Here is a 20,623-nt window from a genome sequence, read left to right as displayed (position 1 = left end):
AATTCTTCTCAAAAATTAAGCGTGAACATATATTTTTGTTTACTGCGTGAGACATTTTTTAAAGAAAGATATGCAAAGCTAATTTTGAAAACTAAATGTTACGTTTTTTGAAAAACATTGAAAATGACTATCAGATACTCAAGAAAAGGAATTGTTCAAAGTAGGGGAATGTGGGCAAAGTGAAGTGGCTAAGATGACTGAGCGTTTTCAAAATGAACCAATTGGAAATTTGCTTTGAAAATTACAGAACAAAAAGAAAGAACATTGTATTTTATCATAAAACTTTCATTGAAAGATTATTTTTTAGTTTGGCAGTAAATTTGAGCTTCTAAAAGAAAGTGGGAAATTTTCACTTATTTTTTCCATGGGACAAAGTGAAAAATAAAAAAAAAAAATTTCTAATGAATAATTTTCTATTTTATTAAAAAAGTATTTTTGATAAAATAAATCTGTAAATAAAATTTTGAATGAATAAATGAAAAGAAAATGGAACAATAAACGAATAATTAAATTAATAAATTAATTAATGCATGAAGAAAAATAAATGAGTGAGTAAAAGAGGGAATGAATACGAAAATAAGTGAGTGAATGAATAAATAAGTGACTTTCTAAATGAGGGAATTTAAATGAATGAATTAATAAAAGAATAAGTAAGTGTTTTAGTAAATGATGAGTAAGTAAACGAAACAAGCTATTTGACTTTGCCCCGCGTGTACTCGACTACTTGAACAAAATATTTAAAATACAAATAAGCTTAATCTTTATATATTAATAGGCAAGCTGTTTTCTTTCGGTTCCGATTCCTCTTCTGTTTGTGAACCGATTTCCTTCATTCTTTTTTTGTTCAGTAGCTATTGCCGAGTTTTAGTGTCATGAATAAAATTTTTTTTAATCGAACGCTAATTAACGGAGATATTAATAAAAAACGAATTTTCGTCCTAAATGACTCTTTCTATGAGAACGGGCGGTCCAATTTTTTCGAATTTGGTATGGTTGGAAAGGTCTTTAAAAAATACTCCTAACGAAAAAATTGTCAGGGAGCCCAAGGTCCAATAACCTAAATCCACTAGAAAAAAAGTTATAAGCGTTTTTAGTTAGCGAAACTCAAAAATTTTAATTTTATCTGTTTTCTATTGCTGAAATTCATTGTTGTAAGCGTGAAACATTTAGTTTTAATTCATTTTTTAAACCGCTTTTTCTACACGAAAAATGCATTTTAGTGCTTTGAGCTTGGTATGGTTGGAAAGCTCGTGAAAAGTACTTCTAGAAACGTTTACCCCCCGTTTACGAAAAAAAACGAAAACCCGCTAAGATGACTAGAAAATAAACTAGAAGCAATTATAAGTTAGTGATAATTCATTTTTATTTGCTTTTTCACGCGACATAGTTAGCGTGAAGAAATTGCTGGATAATATTGGGTTGTTGCCATTCCTCGCTTGAGCATAAAGAAATGAAATACTTGCATTTTTATTATTATTATTATTGAGGCTTTTTGGGTAACTATGAGCATTAAAAATATTTTCATTTTGATTATGTTTTCGCGATTTTAATATTTAAATAAATCCTTTTACGTAGTGAGGGAGGGAGGGAAGGCTTTCAGTTTCGATAAAATTACCTTCTTTTCACAATAATACCTGCATTTGCTATCGTCAGCAACAAATCTCAAGGTGGAACTTTTGATAAAATTGGCGTATTATTACGATGTCCAGTGCTTTCGCACGGACAATTATGTTGCCACGAGTAGAATTCGTTCATTTGACTGTTGAAAATTTTATATTTCTTACGGCAACGGTCATGCCTACTTTTACCAAGAATATTGTTTCTACAGAAGTTTTACGTATTAAAGGAGTTTTACGGTATCATTTCATTCAGGAAGACTTCCATAACTGTGAAATTGGCGAACTTCATCCATTGGTGTAAATTTTTTGGCACCAAAATGCCAGCGCGAGAAATATTTTTCTTTTTCATTCGTAAAAAAAAGAGTAGAGAAATATCTATTTGCAAGGAGCTGACTACGAATAAAGTCCCTCTTTAAGGTGGGGTTCATTAAATTAACCGTTCGTGACAAGGGGGAATAATTAAATGACAAGAGGGACATACAATGGAGAAAATGTGACATCAAGCCTTTTCTTTTTCTGGTAAGAAACTATATTGAACACAGTATGACAGCATGTGGCAAAGGGAACAGGAAGCATGGTGAAGTGTGAAACTTTGTGACAAAATTTTGAAAAGAGCATAAGTCAGTTCTTTCCTAAACCGTAAACATATCACAAAAACAATTATTTTTATAAAATTGCACTATTATTACGATGTCCAGTGTTTTTGAATGGACAATTTTTAATGTAGCAAGTACCATTCGTTCATTTGTCTGTTTGAATTTTTATATTTCTAATGGAAGAGGTCAAGGCAACTTACTCAATAATATTAAACTTTTTAGAAGAAATATTGTTCGTGAAGAAGTTTTACGTATAATCTGAGTTTTTGCAGCATCATTTCATTCGGGAAAATTTTGATAATTGGGAAATTGGCGCTCTTCATTTATTGGCGTCAAATTTTTTGCATCAATTGCAGCGTGAGAAATGTTTTTCTTTGCATACGTAAACAAAGAGTAGGGAAATATATATATTTTCGTACGGTTATCACAAAACAGGGGCTGTCCACGAATGAAGTCCCGCTTTAAGGTGGGTTTCACGAAATAGTAAAAGTTTGTGACTAGGGAGAGGAAAGAAATGACAAGAGGAACATACAATGAGGAGAATGTGACAACAAGCCTTTTTTTAATATGAACGTTTATGAAAAACAGCGTGACATGTGACAAATGGAAGAGGGGTATGGTGAACTGTGAAACTTTGACAAAGAGGGGAGACGGTCGAAAATGTTGAAAAGTGTGACATCAGTTATGCACCACCCTCAATCATAAACAAATGTCAAAGATGACATTTTTTAAAAATTGTACTATTATTGCGACGTCCAGTGTTTTCTAATGGACAGTTATATGTTGCCACGAGTAGAGTTCGTTCATTTGATGCTTAGAAATTTATATTTCTAATGACGAAGAAGCTACTTACTCAGTAATAGTAGACTTTTTAAGTAATATTGTTCACACAGAAGTTTTTCGTATAAACTGAGTTTTGATACTTCATTACATACGGGAAGATTTCGAAAATTGTATTATTGACGATTTTTATCCATTGGCGTCAAATTTTTTGTTTCCAATGCAAGCGAAAAAAAATGTTTTTCCTTTGCATACATAAACAAAGAGTAAGGAAGTATCTATTTGCATAGGGTTAGCACAAAGCAACATGGTATCCAAAAAAAATTAATCAAGCCAAGAATTTGACGACCGCACCAATTTCTCAATGGGCTGTTTTTTTTCAGTCAAAAGTACTACTTTTAGTCACTGAAATTAATAGAATAAGCAAAAGAAATAACGTGGAGCCAGAAAAAACTTTTGTTTTCTCGACAGTTATTTTTTATTAATATTTCAAACGTTCGATTTTGGAATTAAAGCGTGATCTTTATGACGTTACAAGTGATGTACTTTGGCGCGCTACTCCACTGCCGTGCTAAATGTTTACGCTTTGCTGTCAACCTTCTTTCCTCGCTATGATAATTTGCGCTGTGCGCTAATGGCATCAGTGAACGGCATTTCATCGCTTTTGATGCCATGTTCAGAAGCGTAAATTTCAATCTGTGCACCGATTAAAATAATTGTTAAAAAATATTAAATTTTTAATACATTATTTAAAAAATGGTTAAAACCCATGTTTCTAAGCTTGCTCTTTCAGAAAAAACACTTTAAAAATTTCGGAAGCGTTCCCATTACCGAAATATCCCTTTTCATCCACATATTTTGAGATTAAGAGACAAAATGCAAAATTGGAATAAATTATTACCTTTTGTTATTGTGTGTGCGCATAAAAATTGTATGTTTCCAGATATGCAGTAAACAAGAGTAAAAGTAGAAATAAAATTGTTGGGAATAGTTAAATTCATACAAGGTTTCTCAAATATTCATTTATGAATAGGGTCGAATTTCGACCACTGGGTGAACACTAGTATTAACTAAATAAATATTGCACCGCATATTAGAAGGTCTCAATTGATATTTAAAATGTTAATAAAAAGAACTTTATCTTTACTAATAATAAAGCTGAAAGTCTCTCTGTCTGTATGTCCGGAGGATGTATGGATGTCTGTAGGATGTCTGGATTTAAAATGTTAATAAAAAGGACTTTATCTTTACTAATAATAAAGCTGAAAGTCTCTCTGTCTGTATGTCCGGAGGATGTCTGGATGTCTGTAGGATGTCTGGATTTAAAATGTTAATAAAAAGGACTTTATCTTTACTAATAATAAAGCTGAAACTCTCTCTGTCTGGATGTCCGGAGGATGTCTGGATGTCTGTAGGATGTCTGGATCTCTGTGACGCGCATAGCGCCTAGACCGTTCGGTCGATTTTCAGGAAATTTGGCACAAAGTTAGTTTGTAGCATGGGGGTGTGCACGTCGAAGCGATTTTTTGAAAATTCGATGTGGTTCTTTTTCTATTCCAATTTTAAGAACAAAACTATCATAAGATGGACGAGTAAATTACGAAATTATCATAACGTGGAACCGTAACATGGGCACAAGCCAATTGTCGAGATACGAAATTATCATAACGTGGAACCGTAACATGAGCACAAGCCAATTGTCGAGATACGAAATTATCATAACGTGGAACCGTAACACCGGGACAAGCCGATTGGCGAGAAAATTCACCATACATTGTTTGTAAATATACAGGCGAGCCAAAAGACCTTTTAATTTTTCTATTACGGGCAAAGCCGTGCGAGTACCACTAGTAGTTTTATAATATCAAAAATAATTTTTGACTTACAACAAATATTACAGAATGAGTATCAATTTTTAAAAATTGCTTGTATACTTTAATCTTCGGCGGTATTTTTTTCCTGGCTGGAATAGACTACATGTGCAACTACATTGTTAAAATAATACTATATAGGTGGCGCTAAGCGCAGAGGAGATATTGCACCTTTTCACTTTGCCGCGCTATTTTACTGTGCCCCCGCATTCCCCTACTTTGTGAAATAGGGGAGAGAAACAGAAACTGATTTTATAGGCTACTATATAATTTGGTACTTCTTCACGTACTTGACTTCTCAAAAAATTCTTTAAGATAGTAAGTAGCATACCTAAGCAGTGCAAGTCTTAAAGCAGATTTTTCTTTGTACAGTTTGAAATAAATATCATCATTGAAATAAATATCTTCATAATTTTTGGAATGGACGCCCGTCATAGCTCCAAGAAAGAGCTGTTGCACTTCTTTTATTTTATTTCCAAGCAAAGGTCCAATTATTTTAAACTCTGTGTTTATTTTCTTACTTATTTGCGATTTATTTAATTATTTACTTATTTGTTTATGATTTATTTATTTACTTTTTTATTTGTTTGTTTATTTTTATTTACTTACATTGCTTTCTTATTCTTTTATTCATTTTAATATTTTGTGTTTTTTTTTATTTGCATTGTTTATTTATTATTTTATTTATGTAAACTTTTCATTTACTTTAATTACTGCATTTTACTATTATTATTAATGTGTATTTGCTTATTTATTTTTATTTACTTATAATGTTTATTTATTATGGAATTACTTGATTTCTAGTTTTCATTAATCTCTGAGTTGAAAAATATTACTTGCTTGGAGATAAAAATGTTTTCACTTACACAAATAAAATGTTTATTTTGTGCAAAAGGTTAAAATCACAGAAACAACCTTAAAAAATTGCACAAAGAGCAATACAAAGTGCAGATACCTGTTTCGGGTTTATCAAGCCCCTTTCTCAATTCAAATAAAAAAAGAGCTGAAGGATGAAAATAGATTTTATTTTCCTCAAGTTTGCTCCGCTAATAGTCCTCCCTTCCAGAAAAGTTTTTTTTTTTTTTTTTTTTTTTTTGTTTAGAAAATCCTCTTAGTTTGATTAGATCTGCATTTGCTTAACAGATTTTGCACTTGCTAAATTTAGCTCATGTACTGTCTTTTAACAAGCCTGTGGGCCATCCCACCGTCACGTGCGGGACAAAAATACGCTTAAATTTCATTAACATTTCGTCATATCTCTTAATATTTTAATGAAAAAGGGGTAAGCAATTTCTTTAATCTTTGCATTTGATACAAAGATACTCCTGACACAATTATAGTTTTATTAAACAACTTTGTGTTATCTTAATATATAAAAATCAATGTCCTGAGATAACATATATATATATATATATATATATATATATATATATATATATATATATATATATATATATATATATATATATATATATCAACGCACAGCCAAAATCACTGTAGCTTCAGACTTGAAATTTGGCAGGCATGTCCGCATGATTACGAAAGTAACCACTAAGAAAGGATTTTTCGAAATCTCAATTAGTTCGGGAGAAATTAATTAAAACCCATTAATTTCTGAGAAATTAAAACCTGTCGTTGAAATTCAAATCCCTTATTTTCGAAGGCTTTCCTCCATTCAAATCATTATTCAATACTTCATCTCAACTTTTGGTCGATAGCGAACTATAAATTTGATATTGTTTTTGTTTCTCACGTTATTCTTCGAGGCTTTTCTCAAGTCAAATCATAATGTTTCTGTCTATTGCTTTCATTTTTTTTCAAAACTAGAAACGAAGTTTTTAAGAACATCATCACAGGCGGACTATCCTTTTGAATTTAGAAGAGTGCAGTTTCCTGTTAAAGTTTGCTTTGCAATAACCATTAATAAGTCGCATGGACAGACATTAAAAGTAGCAGGGATCGATTTAAGAGAAGACTTTTTTTCACACGGCCAATGTTATGTAGCTTGCTCCAAAGTCAGTTCATCAAGCAGCTTAATAATTTCAGCAACAGAAAAAAAAAATGAACTCTAATTTGAATTCCGAAACTTTGAATTCAAATTATGTTTTTCGCAATCACGAGTTGCGACAAGACTCTACTGGTTAGAGTTATTGTTTCTAGAATTGGCTCCCCCCCTCCCAAGCATGTCCCTCCTCCTGGGTGGTTACGTGTGTATAGTTGTGTGTGTAGGCACACATACACACGCTACGTGCACGTAGGCGTGTGTATGTGTGTAAAGGCGTGCGTGCGTAGGGGTGTGTGTATGAGCATGCGTGTGTAGGACATGGACGCCACCGCCCAGCCAAAGTGGATTCCGGGGCACAGTGGTCAGGACCAGCCGCACCGCCGCCGGTGGACGGTGGTGCTGCAGGCCTGGTCCAAACTGAAAAAGGAACCGGAACATCAAGGAATGTCAAGTGAGAACAATAAGCAATCGTGATTGCTCAAAAAAAAAAAAAAAAAAAACTAAAAATGTTGTATACAAAGAAGTTTTTGCTTAAACATAGGTATATCAATGAAATGTGGATGGTCTGCAAAGATAATCAATACTTTGAAAGGATAGTTAATAACAGTTACAGATCGGTTAAGGACAAGGGCATATATATAAGGAGTCCAGGGACCCCGGGATCCTCCCCAAATTAGAAAAAGTTATAGGTAATAAGTAATTATTATAGGGGATTTTCGAAACTAGGTGCACCAAGCACTGTTGACCCCTGCTAATTCCATTACCCGAGCAATGCCGAATACGGGAATGCTAGTTTAAAATAAAATTTATTTACATGCGTCACGTACGGGACATCCAAAGTCAACCTCTGATAACTTGCTTATGAATAAACTAATATTTTTGCTCTATTAATACAGTAATGACGAAACAAATTGTAGATTTTGAAAGCTATGGTTCAAACTTAAAGGAAACGTTAGTTTTAGAATTAATTATTTAAACCATTGAAAAAAAAATATGTTTATGCCCATTCCATTGAAATTGGTCATTTTGTCCCGCACGTGACGGTTCCTGTATTTCTAAAAAATAAATAATTTTTAAACAAAGTTTTTGCTTAAGAAGTCACACATGCGTTTGTGATTTCCTAAGCAACAAAATTTTGTTCATCATCTTTTTAAATTATTATTTTTTATGAAATACATGAAGTGTCACGTGCGGGACAAAATTGCCATTTTCCGTGGAATGGCCCCTGTGCTTGTTTTTTAATTTATCAGCATAAAAACGTGATCACCAAAGACTGCGGATAACTTGATGCACAGATTTTCAACCCGCGGATAATCTTGAGTTTGCTACATAGGGGAAAGGGGCGTACATGAAAACACTTTTTTTTCATTGCTTTATTTTTCAAAAAATGTTATCAATTTCTAAGAGCAAAAATGTCTTTATTATTGAATAGTCTTTTCTTAGTGTGATGGAATTTTCAGAGATTTAAAAAAAAAAAAAAAATTTCTTTACTTTATGAAATTTCTAAAAATGTCTTCAATTATTCACATGTGTCTCTAGAGTAGGCCCCATGCGAACAATGTGTGTAGAGACATACATATATACGACGAGCGAAAACTCTTTACAATCAGCTCAAGGGCGGTCAAAATTGATATTTCTGCCAACCATAAATTCGTATAGATACATACAGGGTGTTTCAGTTAAATGTTTCAGAACTCCTAGGATGAGTAGGATGCATCCCGACGACTCGAAATCATACAGCAAAGGGGGGTCGGAAATGATATGCCGGAACTATTCCAGACTGTTCGGAGTTCCATGCGCCGAAGATGTGAGGTGTGCATTGTAGACAGGGGAAAAAACTTCGAGCACTTACTTTTTCCCAGGTACCTTTTGCGTTTTTACATGTAAAATTAGAAAGATTTTTTACTCTCCGTCTCTTTTCTTTAAGGGGCTTCTATGTACATCGCAGCTTCAGGAAAGCATTTCCGACCCCCCTTTGCTGTATGATTTCGAGTCGTCAGGATGCACCCATCCTAGGTGTTCTGAAACATTTAACTGAAACACCCTGTATATAGGGGAGACTGTTGTACCTTGACCATGATGTACCTTGCGCCATGCACTCTAATCAGCTAGCGCTTTTACGTAGTGAGGAATGACGGCACTATGTCAGCCATGACAGTCTCTCCACCTGCCAGAGTGAGTTGTAGGTTGAAACTCCAGCTTTTATGTGGACAGTGATTGTTTTGTGATTAGTGCAAACAAAAGTAACTAATCCCAGTGTTACTTAAATGAAATCGGACTTTTAAAGACTAGTGTTACCCAACTGATTAATCATTATATCTATTGCCTATCTCTCGGTATGTGTATTCAACATTTAGTCTTTACTTTTTACGTAGCTGTTAGGTTCGGGAAGCCATTTTTGTATAAACATGCACCCTCGTGTACCTTGAAACCAAGCTCCATCTTGTACCTTGAACCACTGGATCAAGGTACAATAGGTACAATAGGTTGTAATGATTGTTTTTTTTTTAAGGCAGGATTTCATCATGCTTCGAAAATTAACTGGAATCAAGAGGGATCCAGTAGATGTTGAGGCATTGCAAAATGCTATTGAAGCAGTAAGAAATAATGATCCTGACAAAAAAATGACTTTTAGAGAGGCAAGTACAAGACGTCTTTATCAAGGTACACGAGCGTCATGTACCATGGACCAAATTACATAAAATTTGTAAAAAATATACAAAAATAGAAATTTTTTTTTTATAATCCGAAATATTTTTTTACTTATGCAAAAATGCCTGAAGTTAAGTTTTAATAACTAAAAACCATAAAAATCACACATTATTTTTTTGAAAACCAAAAAGTTTTAGAAGTGGGCCAAGGTACAACAGTCTCCCTTACGTAAGGTCGGGTTGAAAAAAAAGTACTTACCATTCCTTGGGGGGGGGGAGTAAATATAGAAATTCAGACCAAAACTTAAGTGAAACGTTTTCGTGATTACACTACTTCCTTTACTTTGTAAAAAGAAGTAACAGACGAAGTTTACTTTTGAGACACTTTACTTAAACTTTTTAACGTTTCCTTCGAGAAAGTCGTATTAATCGAATGACAAGCACTTAGCCATTATTGCTAGAGCTATACATTTATTTATAGAGCCCATTTAGTAATCATATCGATTAAAAACGATCGTTCAAGACGATTAAGGGCTTATAAGTACACAAAAGCGCATCCATTAGAAGACATTTACCCAACGGTTTCAAACATTGCTAAAGAATTATGGATATTAAACCAGCCCAGCTAAGTAAAATGGATGATGACAGAACCTTTTGTTTTGTTTTGGAAGTATTTTCCTTTGAGGACATTTTTATGTGTCTACTGCGCAAAGATATCGCATATGCATTTTAGTTTAATTACAAAAGGTCAAAGAGAAAAACTCGGGAGCAATTTTTAGTTTTTGAAATTATTATTTTGGAACCTTAAAGCTGCAATGAAGGCTAGTACACTGCTTTAAAAAATCCTGAAATTTTACGGTAAGTTACTGGCATCCGTGTTGCCAGTAACTTTTACCGTGAAATCCTAGTTTACTGTAAAATTTATCGGTAGAGTAAATGAGAGTTAAAAAACGAAAAATTCAAACAGCTGGTTCGGTCTCGTGACCTTCGGATTGGCAGGCGGCTTTACTGCTCACCATACGAGAGGGAAAATACGGGTTTATCTGCTTCGCACTGTAAGTCGCGCGGTGTATCAATTGGCGTTGCAATCGTTTATTTTTTTCGGTACAATTTACTATAAATATTTTCTGTATTGTAAATATTCTATTTTACAGTAATATTTACCATACAAGTTTCCTGAATTTTTAACAATACAGTAGTTGACAGTCGCATAAATAGTTAACACTCATATGAGAAAAATAAATGAACAAGATAAAGGCAGGCGTTAAAAAAAACAGCTAAGAGTAAGCTGAAAGGTAAGCATTTCAAATTTCAGCATCATTTTTACTATGTATGTACAATTTTATAATTTCTCTTATTAACTAATTTTTTCCTTATAAATTTCAACTAATGGTAAATTTACTTAAAGTGCAAATTAACTTTTTGGTCAAGCTCGTGTCGCCAAGTTCAGATTAAATAACAAGTGTCGGGGGGGGGGGGGGGGGACTGCTACAGCAGTTTTGTTTTCGTTTCACCTTACGCTTACTGATTGGATACAACAGAAAAGTGCGCCGAACTGAAGCTGAGCAGGTAGAAAAAGGTTGAGGCAGAGAAAAGAAGCAGCAATGAATAAATGATTTTTTTGCCTACTTTCCCGTAAAAGTAAAGGAAAGAAAAAACAAGAAATTTCGTCCAAAACTGAAAGAGCCTGCTTTCCCGAAAACCAATATCGACTTTCTAGTATCTAATCAATGTTCTCTAAATTAGCTAAGACTGCAAGTTACGTCAAACATACCTTTCCGACATTTTAAGCTGATTTCTAGAAGAAAAATATGTATCACTCATCTGATGAAATATATATGTAAAAAATAAACAAACGAAAAAATAAAGCAGTAGCACCTTCTAAACGAAGCAGCTGATACATTTCTTAGGATAAAAAAAAATCTTTTATTGCACATTATATCAAAAAAAAAAAAAAAAAAATCTGTTAAGCTCTTTCGGGTAAAAATAAAGTGCCTCGATGTCTATTTTTCCCCCGTTGCCCAAAAGTAGTATTAAAAATATATATATACTAAAAAAAACCACTCAAAGAAATAATTTATGAAATCATCAAAAAAAAAATCTGCGCAGCTCTTTGTGTCAAAACCAGGGCTGTGGAGTCGGAGTCGGAGTCTAAGAGTCGGAGTCGGACTGATTTTGGGATAAAGGAGTCGGAGTCGGAGTCGTTAGAAAACATGCCGACTCCGACTCCGACTCCGGGCTTCTTTTTTTCTTTCCTTTTCACTGACTCTCCTTGCATTTTTTAAAAACTGATTACCAATTGGTTCGATTACATGTATAAAAAGATACTAATGAGAAAATAACTGCCATTATGGCAATTAGCTAGCTTGAATGCTTACCGAACTTTCTGTAGCTGTCCCCTAGTTTGCTTGCTTTTTAACTTAACTAATAGCAACTGTCAGCAAACGGTTTTGTTGCCTAACATTTTCAAGTAATCACTTTCAAATAAAAATGAAATATAGTGTTTTGTTTGATCTCACTTATAAAATAGTAAAAGAAACGTAACAAATTAGTAAGTCGACACCCGTAGCTAAGGTTGAAACGTTTAAGTGTGATCGGCAAATTCAAAGAAGTTCTGGCGCGAAAGCACGAATCCAAAAGATTCGATGAAATAATCTAATGTTTTTTTCTTTATTAAGACTATTTCTGTAAGCTTGGTTCTCACTAAAAAGTATGGAACAAAATAAGTAAATGAGATCTTGATTACAACACTCAAGAATTGCAGTTAATCTTAAAATCTTCATATTTAGGTTAATTCTAAAGCAGTCAATAAAATTTAAATTAAAAATTTAGCGAAGAAGAAATATAGGTATAGTAAAAGTTATTCGTACAAATTTGTATACCGCCGCGTTTTATGTAAAATTAGCTCCTGACGTATATGTGCCCTATTTTCGTTGAAATTTTTTTGATGAAATATAATTTAAAATGTATTCGTGAAAATTTTCAGAATTAAAGTATTTATATTTTTTTTATAAACTCTGAAATTAACTTTGGGTGTCATCTACCAGATGGGTGTCACCCGGGACAAACCACCCCCTCTCAAGAACTTGGATTTAGAAAAAAAGGTTTTTTTCTCTCAAGTTACAGCTTTCAAAAATTGAAAGCACACGATTTGATCAATATCTATTTGTTAAACATTAAAGGGGGGAAATTACAGATAATCCTTTTTAAAATTTTTAAAAGGGATTTTTAAGTCATCTCACTTTTTAACTCGTAACTATTGGAAAGTTTGGTTTTTAAATTGAATTTCTAACGTTGTATGGCGTCTTGGGTTTACAATAAAACACAAAATGTGAAATTTTCATAAAAAGGAATTAATATTTCAATCTGTGTGAAGAGGTTTTCCCCCTTCCCTTGAATGGAGAGAGGGAGTTGAAAAAATACAATTAAAAAAATTAAAAAAAATTCGGAGTCGGAGTCGGAGTTGGAGTCGGAGTCGGGCGTTTCAAAATACAGGAGTCGGAGTCGGGGTCGGAGTCGGCCATTTTCTTTCCGACTCCGCAACCCTGGTCAAAACATAAAGGACTCCGAATTTCGCTTTATTTGCCGTTGCCAAAAATAACACATTTGTCAACAATGCCGCTGCCATAAATTAAACATTTAGAGTGGAAATAAAACCGAATCATATCAACAATATTTATTTTACAGTAAAAACTAGGGCTGTGAAGTTGGAGTCGGAGTCGGGATTCGAAGATTTTTAATTCAAACACTTGGGAGTCGGGAGTTGGTCATTTTCACTCAAATTCGGCAACTCTGATAATGCTTTCGGAGTCGGAATCGGACTAATTTTGGGATAAAAGAATCAGAGTCAGCGTCGAAAGTCGAAGACTGTAAGCTTTTAAGAGTCGGAATCAGTCATTTTCCCTCCGAGTCCAAATTTCTGCTAAAGCGGAGGAGTCAGAGTTGGAGTCGGGAAGTAGGAGTCCGAATAATTTTGGGGTACAGGAGTCACAATCGAAGTCGACGGCCCTAAAATTCTAGGAGTCGGAGTCTGGGGTCCATTATTTTCTCGCCGACTCCAGATACTGGCAAAACCATATTTTATTTTATTTCAGTCATATTTTGTCTACTCGTGTCAATGTTAAGTCTACGGTACATTAATTTTGATTTTTATCGGTAGCTTTTTTTCCATTTCTTGAAACCAAAAAGTGAGAACATTTTCAGAACCTACACTAAATTTTCCATTTCTTGGTGCCAAAAAAAAAAAAAAAAAAAAAAAAAACAATTTTTCGCATTTTACCAATGTTAAAAAGCTTTGGATTGTTCAAAATGTACCCTTAAAATAGCTAAATAATAATGAAAAAAAAAAAAAAAAATCTGCTCTATGCATGCTCCTCATCAAGAGCCATTTCCAACGAAGTTTGTTTGAAACAAATCTACGCTTCAGTTTGTGTGTGTGGGATTTTCATTATCCTTAAGTTTCCCGTAGGCACTTACGTTAAGGTTTTCTGAACTAGTATTTGAAATTGAACAAAACCTTGTTCAAATCAAAAAGATCTTTTCTATCCTGTTCTTCATCAAGAGCTTTTCCCAACAAAGTTTATTTAAAACAAAATCGCCTTTCAGTTTGGGATTTTTTTTGAACTGTTCAAAATGGAACGGAAAATTGTTCAAATCGAAAAGTGAACCGTGGGAATAAGGTGTCCCCACTGAGATCTTTCAAAGAAAAAAATTGTTTGTTCTAATCGGTCTATTCGTTCGAAAGATACTGGAGGGGAGGGGGGGGGGGACAGACAGACCGACAAAGACAAATCTTCTCCATCTCAAAACCCTCTCTAACAATTTTTAATTTTTCAATATTTCTTAATCATTTTATTTATTTTTATTTTTTCCCCATATTTAGCAATATATTTACAATGCATTATGCCACTTTTCATGTCTTTATAATTGTTTTTTTTTTAACTTTAAAGGGAAATTATCCTAAATATACGTTTCTTTCAAATCTCAATGTAACAGACATAATCATTCTCAAGTTCCTTTACTTACTCGGTATACCTCTTTAATGAATGGATAGCGGAAACTATCTGATGGGAATGGCTGGTTTAGGTTGCTGCACCGCACAACTATTTTTGCAAAATATCGTAGCCAAAGAAAATTTATGAGCTGTACATTAATTTTAAGAATGTAAAGAAAAGAAAAAAACAAACGTGATGCCAGAATAACCTTCCTTCACTTTACGCACGAGAAATATAGATCATTATTCCGTGAAATGAATAAGAACAAAGAAAGCTACTAACACCATTGCTTTTCACGCTTGACTACCTATAAAGCTGTTCCAAAAGTAATCATATACTGTTTTCCATCTCTGAATTCTAATCGAGACTTGTTTTCACTCAAAATTCGTTATTCTAAGAATAGAAAATCGGTTTTTAGAATTGAATTCTGGAAATGAAAACGTAAGCTTTAAGGTCTACCTTATTTGCTGACATCGTTCGACTAGTTTATCTAGTGATTTTATTTGCCTTTGAGGTTGAAATAATCAATACTAAAACTTTAAATGTAGTATCACTACTCTTGTAGCTTTATAGGAAGTATGAGGAATTTTAAGGTTATATGAATCATTTTATTTCTAAAATTAACCCTTAAGAATAGTTTTGCGTGCCATTTCAGTTTACACAGATTGAAGAATTTAAATATGAAAAATGTAAGAAATGTTTTGGAAAAGTAAACGTTACGTCTAAGATGTAATAAAATAAGAAACTGTTAAAATAACATGAGAAAGAAAGAAAAAGAAGAAGAAATGAAATATGGTGGCTATACTTGTATGGGAACGGAAAACTTTAAAGAATAATTTAGAATATGGTAGCAACAATAGAAAAATGCTTTAGTTTTCTTAGTTGAAGTCATCAGAAAACAAAAGACAGAGAGAGAGATGGGAAAGAAAAGAAAAAAAGGAATGCAAATTATTAAGAAAATTAGTTAATGGAGTATTTCTCTTCATATTTTTTTTGCCTCTTTATTAATTTAACTTAGACTCACTTTTTTTAAAATTTATTGTGAAGTTTGCTTTTTTTGGCTACTTTTCCGTAAATTAAAAGAAAAAGGAGAGAAATCGTGACATGCTTGATGTACTGCAAAAATATCGCTGAAAAAAAGAAAAAAAAAAAAGAAAAATTAGTTCTTCAAAAATAAATTGAATAATCATATAAATATTTAAACATAAGGCTCATTCTTCAAAAAGTGTAACTTTTCTATCACACGCCTTTTACTGTGAAAACTTTAAGGAACAATTAATTTAACAACGCTTTTTAATTTCATCAAAAATATATCTATTTAAACCAGCCAACAATTTCTTAACAATAATTTTCATTTTAATATGTTTTTTGTTCACAACATGTGAATTCTCACCTCCGTGGCATGTCACACACCTGGTGTGACTGTTTATGTTGCATAATAACTTGTTTAATTAAGAGTATGTACTTATTTATTTATTATTCCTTTTACAAGTGTCTCAAATACTAATTGTTTAAGTATATTTATTTGTTTAATATTGTGTTTTAGCTCGTTTTAGTAGGATAAGGAATCATGTCACACAATAAATTTTCACCTCCGTTACGTAAACACAAAACACCATTTCTCATTAACACTTTGCAGTAAGTGACATCACATTTTATTTTCCGTGATTCAAGGGACCCATTTTAAGCCATAAAAAAGTTGTGGGACTTTTTTCGAAAAACAAGAAGATAGATTTTAATTGAAAATCTAAGTGTGGTTATTATGAACTCTCACCTCCGTGAACTTGAATTTCAGGGATATAAATTAATGTAAAAAAGAAATGAACATGTTTTCATATGTTTAATATATGCAGATTCTAGCAACGAAGGAAAAAAAATTCCCTGAAAAATGTATCCATTAGGTATATATTAATGGAAAATTCCACACCTCTGTGACAGACCTTACCAATGTCATTATTTCTAAGGTGAAAATAAATGATGGGGGAGGGGGGGATACATCAAAATTAGGCATTCTACCAAAATTATAAATTGCCTGTATATTCTCAAATTTACTAAATACTATTTTGTGACACACATTTGAACTAAAAGGATAACTAAAAATTAATCTGTACTTTAATTAAGAGAGCAAAAAATTAGATTCCCACTAGTCATTAAAATAGCTCATTGTTTGCACAATTAACAGAATTACTACTTTGATATTTAACTGGCCTCGATTTTTAAACATTAAAAGTTTTTTTTCCCCGTGAACAAGGCATTTTTTTATTTTTATTTTTTTAAATTTGTGAATAAAATAATGGAATTTAGCTGAGCCATTGTTTATGATTGCTTCTAGTTAGTAACACTTTCATGTAAAAATAAAAATAAAAATAAATCAAAAGTGAAAATATTTGCGTTCAAAAGTTACATTTTCTGGAGTTGCATTTTCTTTAAACCCATAAAAGTTTCTAAGTTCATAAAAGTTTTGAGATGGATGAAATGTGTATCTGTGATCATCAGAGAGGCATACCTTGTTTTCAGAAACCAGTTTTAGTTGTTGAGAGAGTATGTTAGAGAATATTTATCTGACTCTGCAAAATCGATGCTGGCGTGTAGAATGGGAAAGTAGGCTCGTTTAGCTCTAGATGGAACTTCTTTTCATTTATTTAGAAATTCAGTATTTCTTTAAAGAAGTGAAAGTTAAAACACTAAAATGTTTATCCCTGGTTGCTAACTGAATAATTTCAAACACAAGTTTCCTCCACTCATCCGAAAAAACACTTGTGTTTTCAGCATCATCTTTTTTTTTTTTTTTCAATTTTCTTGAAATACGAGTTAATCCCACCTTTGAGGTCGTATGACTTACTGTTAGCAGCTCTGGTGGACAGTGAACACGCATGGCTGACTTTCGAATCATAATCGTTATTTCATATTTTACCAAAGAAATCGCTTAGGTTTATTTTCTTTTCTAAGCTTTTGCACCAGGAATCTGCAATTGTTCAATGACCCTCGAGATAAAACATCTAATCCTTCAACTCCTTGACTATTTAAGGAGACTTCATATATTCTTGTGAACATACGTCAAAAAGATTGTGTAGAGAAAGAGTTTTTTGATAAGTCATCTCTTGCACTCGAAACTAATTCAACTATGCACTTTCTTGCATTCTCACTATATTTTGTATCTGCCATTTTTAGCGCAAGGGCAGTATGCAGTCCTGGTGCGTACTTGGTTACTATGGAAAAAAAGGAACTTATTGACGTTGTTGACTGTGTTTCGAAAAGTAAGTTGAATGTTTAAAAATCATTCGATAATATTTTAGTCATAACTTAAATGTATAAAGAATACGTTAGAAATGTATATTATGTTTCATAAGTTTACCAATTGCACTCTACTCGAAGGAGGCCATTTTTATGTTACCGGAGCTAAATGTTTGGATAAATTTATAATCGACTTGACACTCAATTTTTAGGATCGAAATTTTGCTTTATGCTATTCAATAAAAGACGCACCTTACATATGTTTCACTTGAATAAAGTATAAATAAATACACTTATCTATAGGCAGTTGTGTAAAATATGGCAATAGTATTTCATACTTTAAGAAAGTTAATTTTTTACGGTAAACTCAACAGTTAGCATATCATCAGAGTATGACGTAAGACGTGAATGTGTCTAGCTTGTGTTCCTAACGTTCGTGACGTGACGTACTATCGGTTATGTAGCAGTTATTTCCAACAGAAATGTTAATAACTAGTGGTACCCGCACGGATATGCCCGTAGTAGAAAAATTAAAAGGTCTTTTGGTTCGCCTGTGGTGAATTTTCTCGCCAATTGGCTTGTACCCATGTTATGGTTCTATGTTATGATAATTTCGTATCTCGCCAATTGGCTTGTGCCCATGTTACGGTTCCACGTTATGATAATTTCGTAATTTACTGGTCCATCTTATGATAATTTTTGTTCTTAAAATGGAAATAGAAAACGAACCACATCGAATTTTCAAAAAATCGCTTCGAGGTGCACACTCCCATGCTACAAACTAACTTTGTGCCAAATTTCATGAAAATCGGCCGAACGGTCTAGGCGCTATGCGCGTCACAGAGATCCAGACATCCTATAGACATCCAGACAGGGAGACTTTCAGCTTTATTATAAGTAAAGATGATGTGTCAAAATGCAATAGTAGGTATATTAGGGTACAACAATATGTTCAGTTTAGCAGTTCTTGTGAAAAATTAATATCGTTTGAAAAAGAAATTTTTAAAGAACTTGCTACTAAATGGTTGGATTAATGAACTTTGTTTCTCTTTTCGTTTTTTGTTTCCTGTTATATTCATGTCGTAGCTGTTCATAATCTGCCATTGGAAATATTATTTTTAAAAAAAGCTACTAAAGTGGCTGCGAAAATGAAGCTTCTGAAAAACAATTGAGGTAGTGAGAAGCAAAGGGATGCAAGTGGCAAAATTAAAAATTTGGAGAAAACCAGTACAAATGGTAGGTGAACCCCTCCTCCTCTGTCTTGGGGCGAGAGATAGTACTAGTAGCCCTGGTAGGTGCCGCTGTACAGCATGATTTAGAAAAAAAATCAATGAAAGCCTACCTAGGACGTATACGCGTATTTTTATACGCGTTTTACTCAAAACTTGAAGATGTCCACTTACATCCCTTTGCTTCTCACTGCCTCGATTGTAAATTATATTCATTTATTACTATCGGTACCCGCACGACCTTGCCCGTGGTAGAAAATAAGAAGGTTATTTCGCTCGCCTGTATATTTACAACTTCTGTTATCCTTACATTAATATTGTTTTCCAAAATCTCTACATATTTCCGGCAGATCGAAAAAAATTCTTCTACGGCCACCAGTTGTTTACTATTTTCTGCGGGGAAAACGCAAAAGAAAACAAAAACAAGGTTACATGTACTCATGTTCGCTTATCACTGAATTTAGCACATTACGGCTTCAACATTTTTGAGATATTTCTAAGCTACCGTCAAGCCACTTCCGTTCCATTATTTCCGTGATTTTACTACCAATGTAAGTTAAAATGTAATCTTATCTTGCCAAAAGTAGTATAACTTTATGATTTGTGAATTTCAAAGCATTTGTTTTGTTTATTCAATAAAATTCGTTAGAACAGTCCGCTTATAAAGAAATGTTACACATTTGATTTTAATATATTCAATCTATACTAGTATTATAAAGAGAGAGAGAGCGGAGTTTTGTATGTTTATATGTTCGAGGTAATCTCCAGAACCATTAGTCCGGTCAATTTAGACAATGGAAATAACAAAAATTCCGGAAAAGCTAAATTTTTGTAGAGACCTTAGGTTTAGCATTAAAAATAAAGTGCCAAGAGTCCCCGTCGATCCCATGTGCGCTAAAAAAGTTATTCGGGGTCAAAGGTCAAAATTTTAGTTTTTTTTGAATTTTTCTCAAAAACGGTAAGTTTTATCGAAAAGTACCTCAGCCCAAAGTTGTAGATCTCAAAATTCTCTATAAAAATGGTCGTTATGATTTTTATCTCCAAGACCAAACCATTTCCCTGATCTTGCGTACTCTTGAAAGACAGCCATTCACTTACAGAATCCCCTCTACTCACATGTCCTTGAATAACATCTGGCTATTCTAGTCCGTGTGGCGTCGTTCACTACCCAAGGGTGCCCATCCCACTAAGGGCATGGGCGCACCCCTCAATATCGCGAAGCCCCCCCTCAAAAGCAAGAGCCCCCCTCCAAAAATTGAGAAAAATACCCCTCAAAACAACCTCCCTAAAAATTTCGATGGCGCAGTCTGGGCCATGACCCCTTCTAGGTGGGCTGACGTACATGCTTCTTTTAGAGTTAAACGTGCAATTCGAGTGAATAAACGTATTTATTACAAGCGTGTACTGTTTGTGCTTATCAATACTTAAGAAAAATGTCACGATTTTGCTTTATTTGCAACAAACTTTTGACTGAAGGTGAAACTGTTGTGCTGGGCAGTCGTGGAATGCCAACTTTAGTCGATGCAAGTGTCGGGAGAAGTTATAAGAATGTTGATTATTTATGAAGTCAAAAGTCCGTTACAATTCGCGTGTATTGCAGAAAATCAGACACCCGGAAAAGTTCAATCTCTGCGGCAACATTGA

General features: G+C 33.4%; 1 protein-coding gene across 1 annotated transcript in view; it reads left to right on the top strand.

Moving 5' to 3' along the window:
- LOC129225267 (uncharacterized) overlaps positions 1-20,623 on the top strand; it is a 165,687-nt gene that overhangs the window by 130,698 nt on the left and 14,366 nt on the right. Inside the window, exon 2 of the mRNA XM_054859851.1 lies at positions 17,688-17,773. Coding sequence (XP_054715826.1) covers positions 17,688-17,773 — 86 coding nt within the window. The remainder of the gene's footprint in view (positions 1-17,687; positions 17,774-20,623) is intronic.

Source organism: Uloborus diversus, chromosome 6 (assembly GCF_026930045.1).
Source record: "Uloborus diversus isolate 005 chromosome 6, Udiv.v.3.1, whole genome shotgun sequence".
Lineage (NCBI taxonomy): Eukaryota > Metazoa > Arthropoda > Arachnida > Araneae > Uloboridae > Uloborus > Uloborus diversus.
This window is presented reverse-complemented; position numbering and strand designations above follow the sequence as displayed.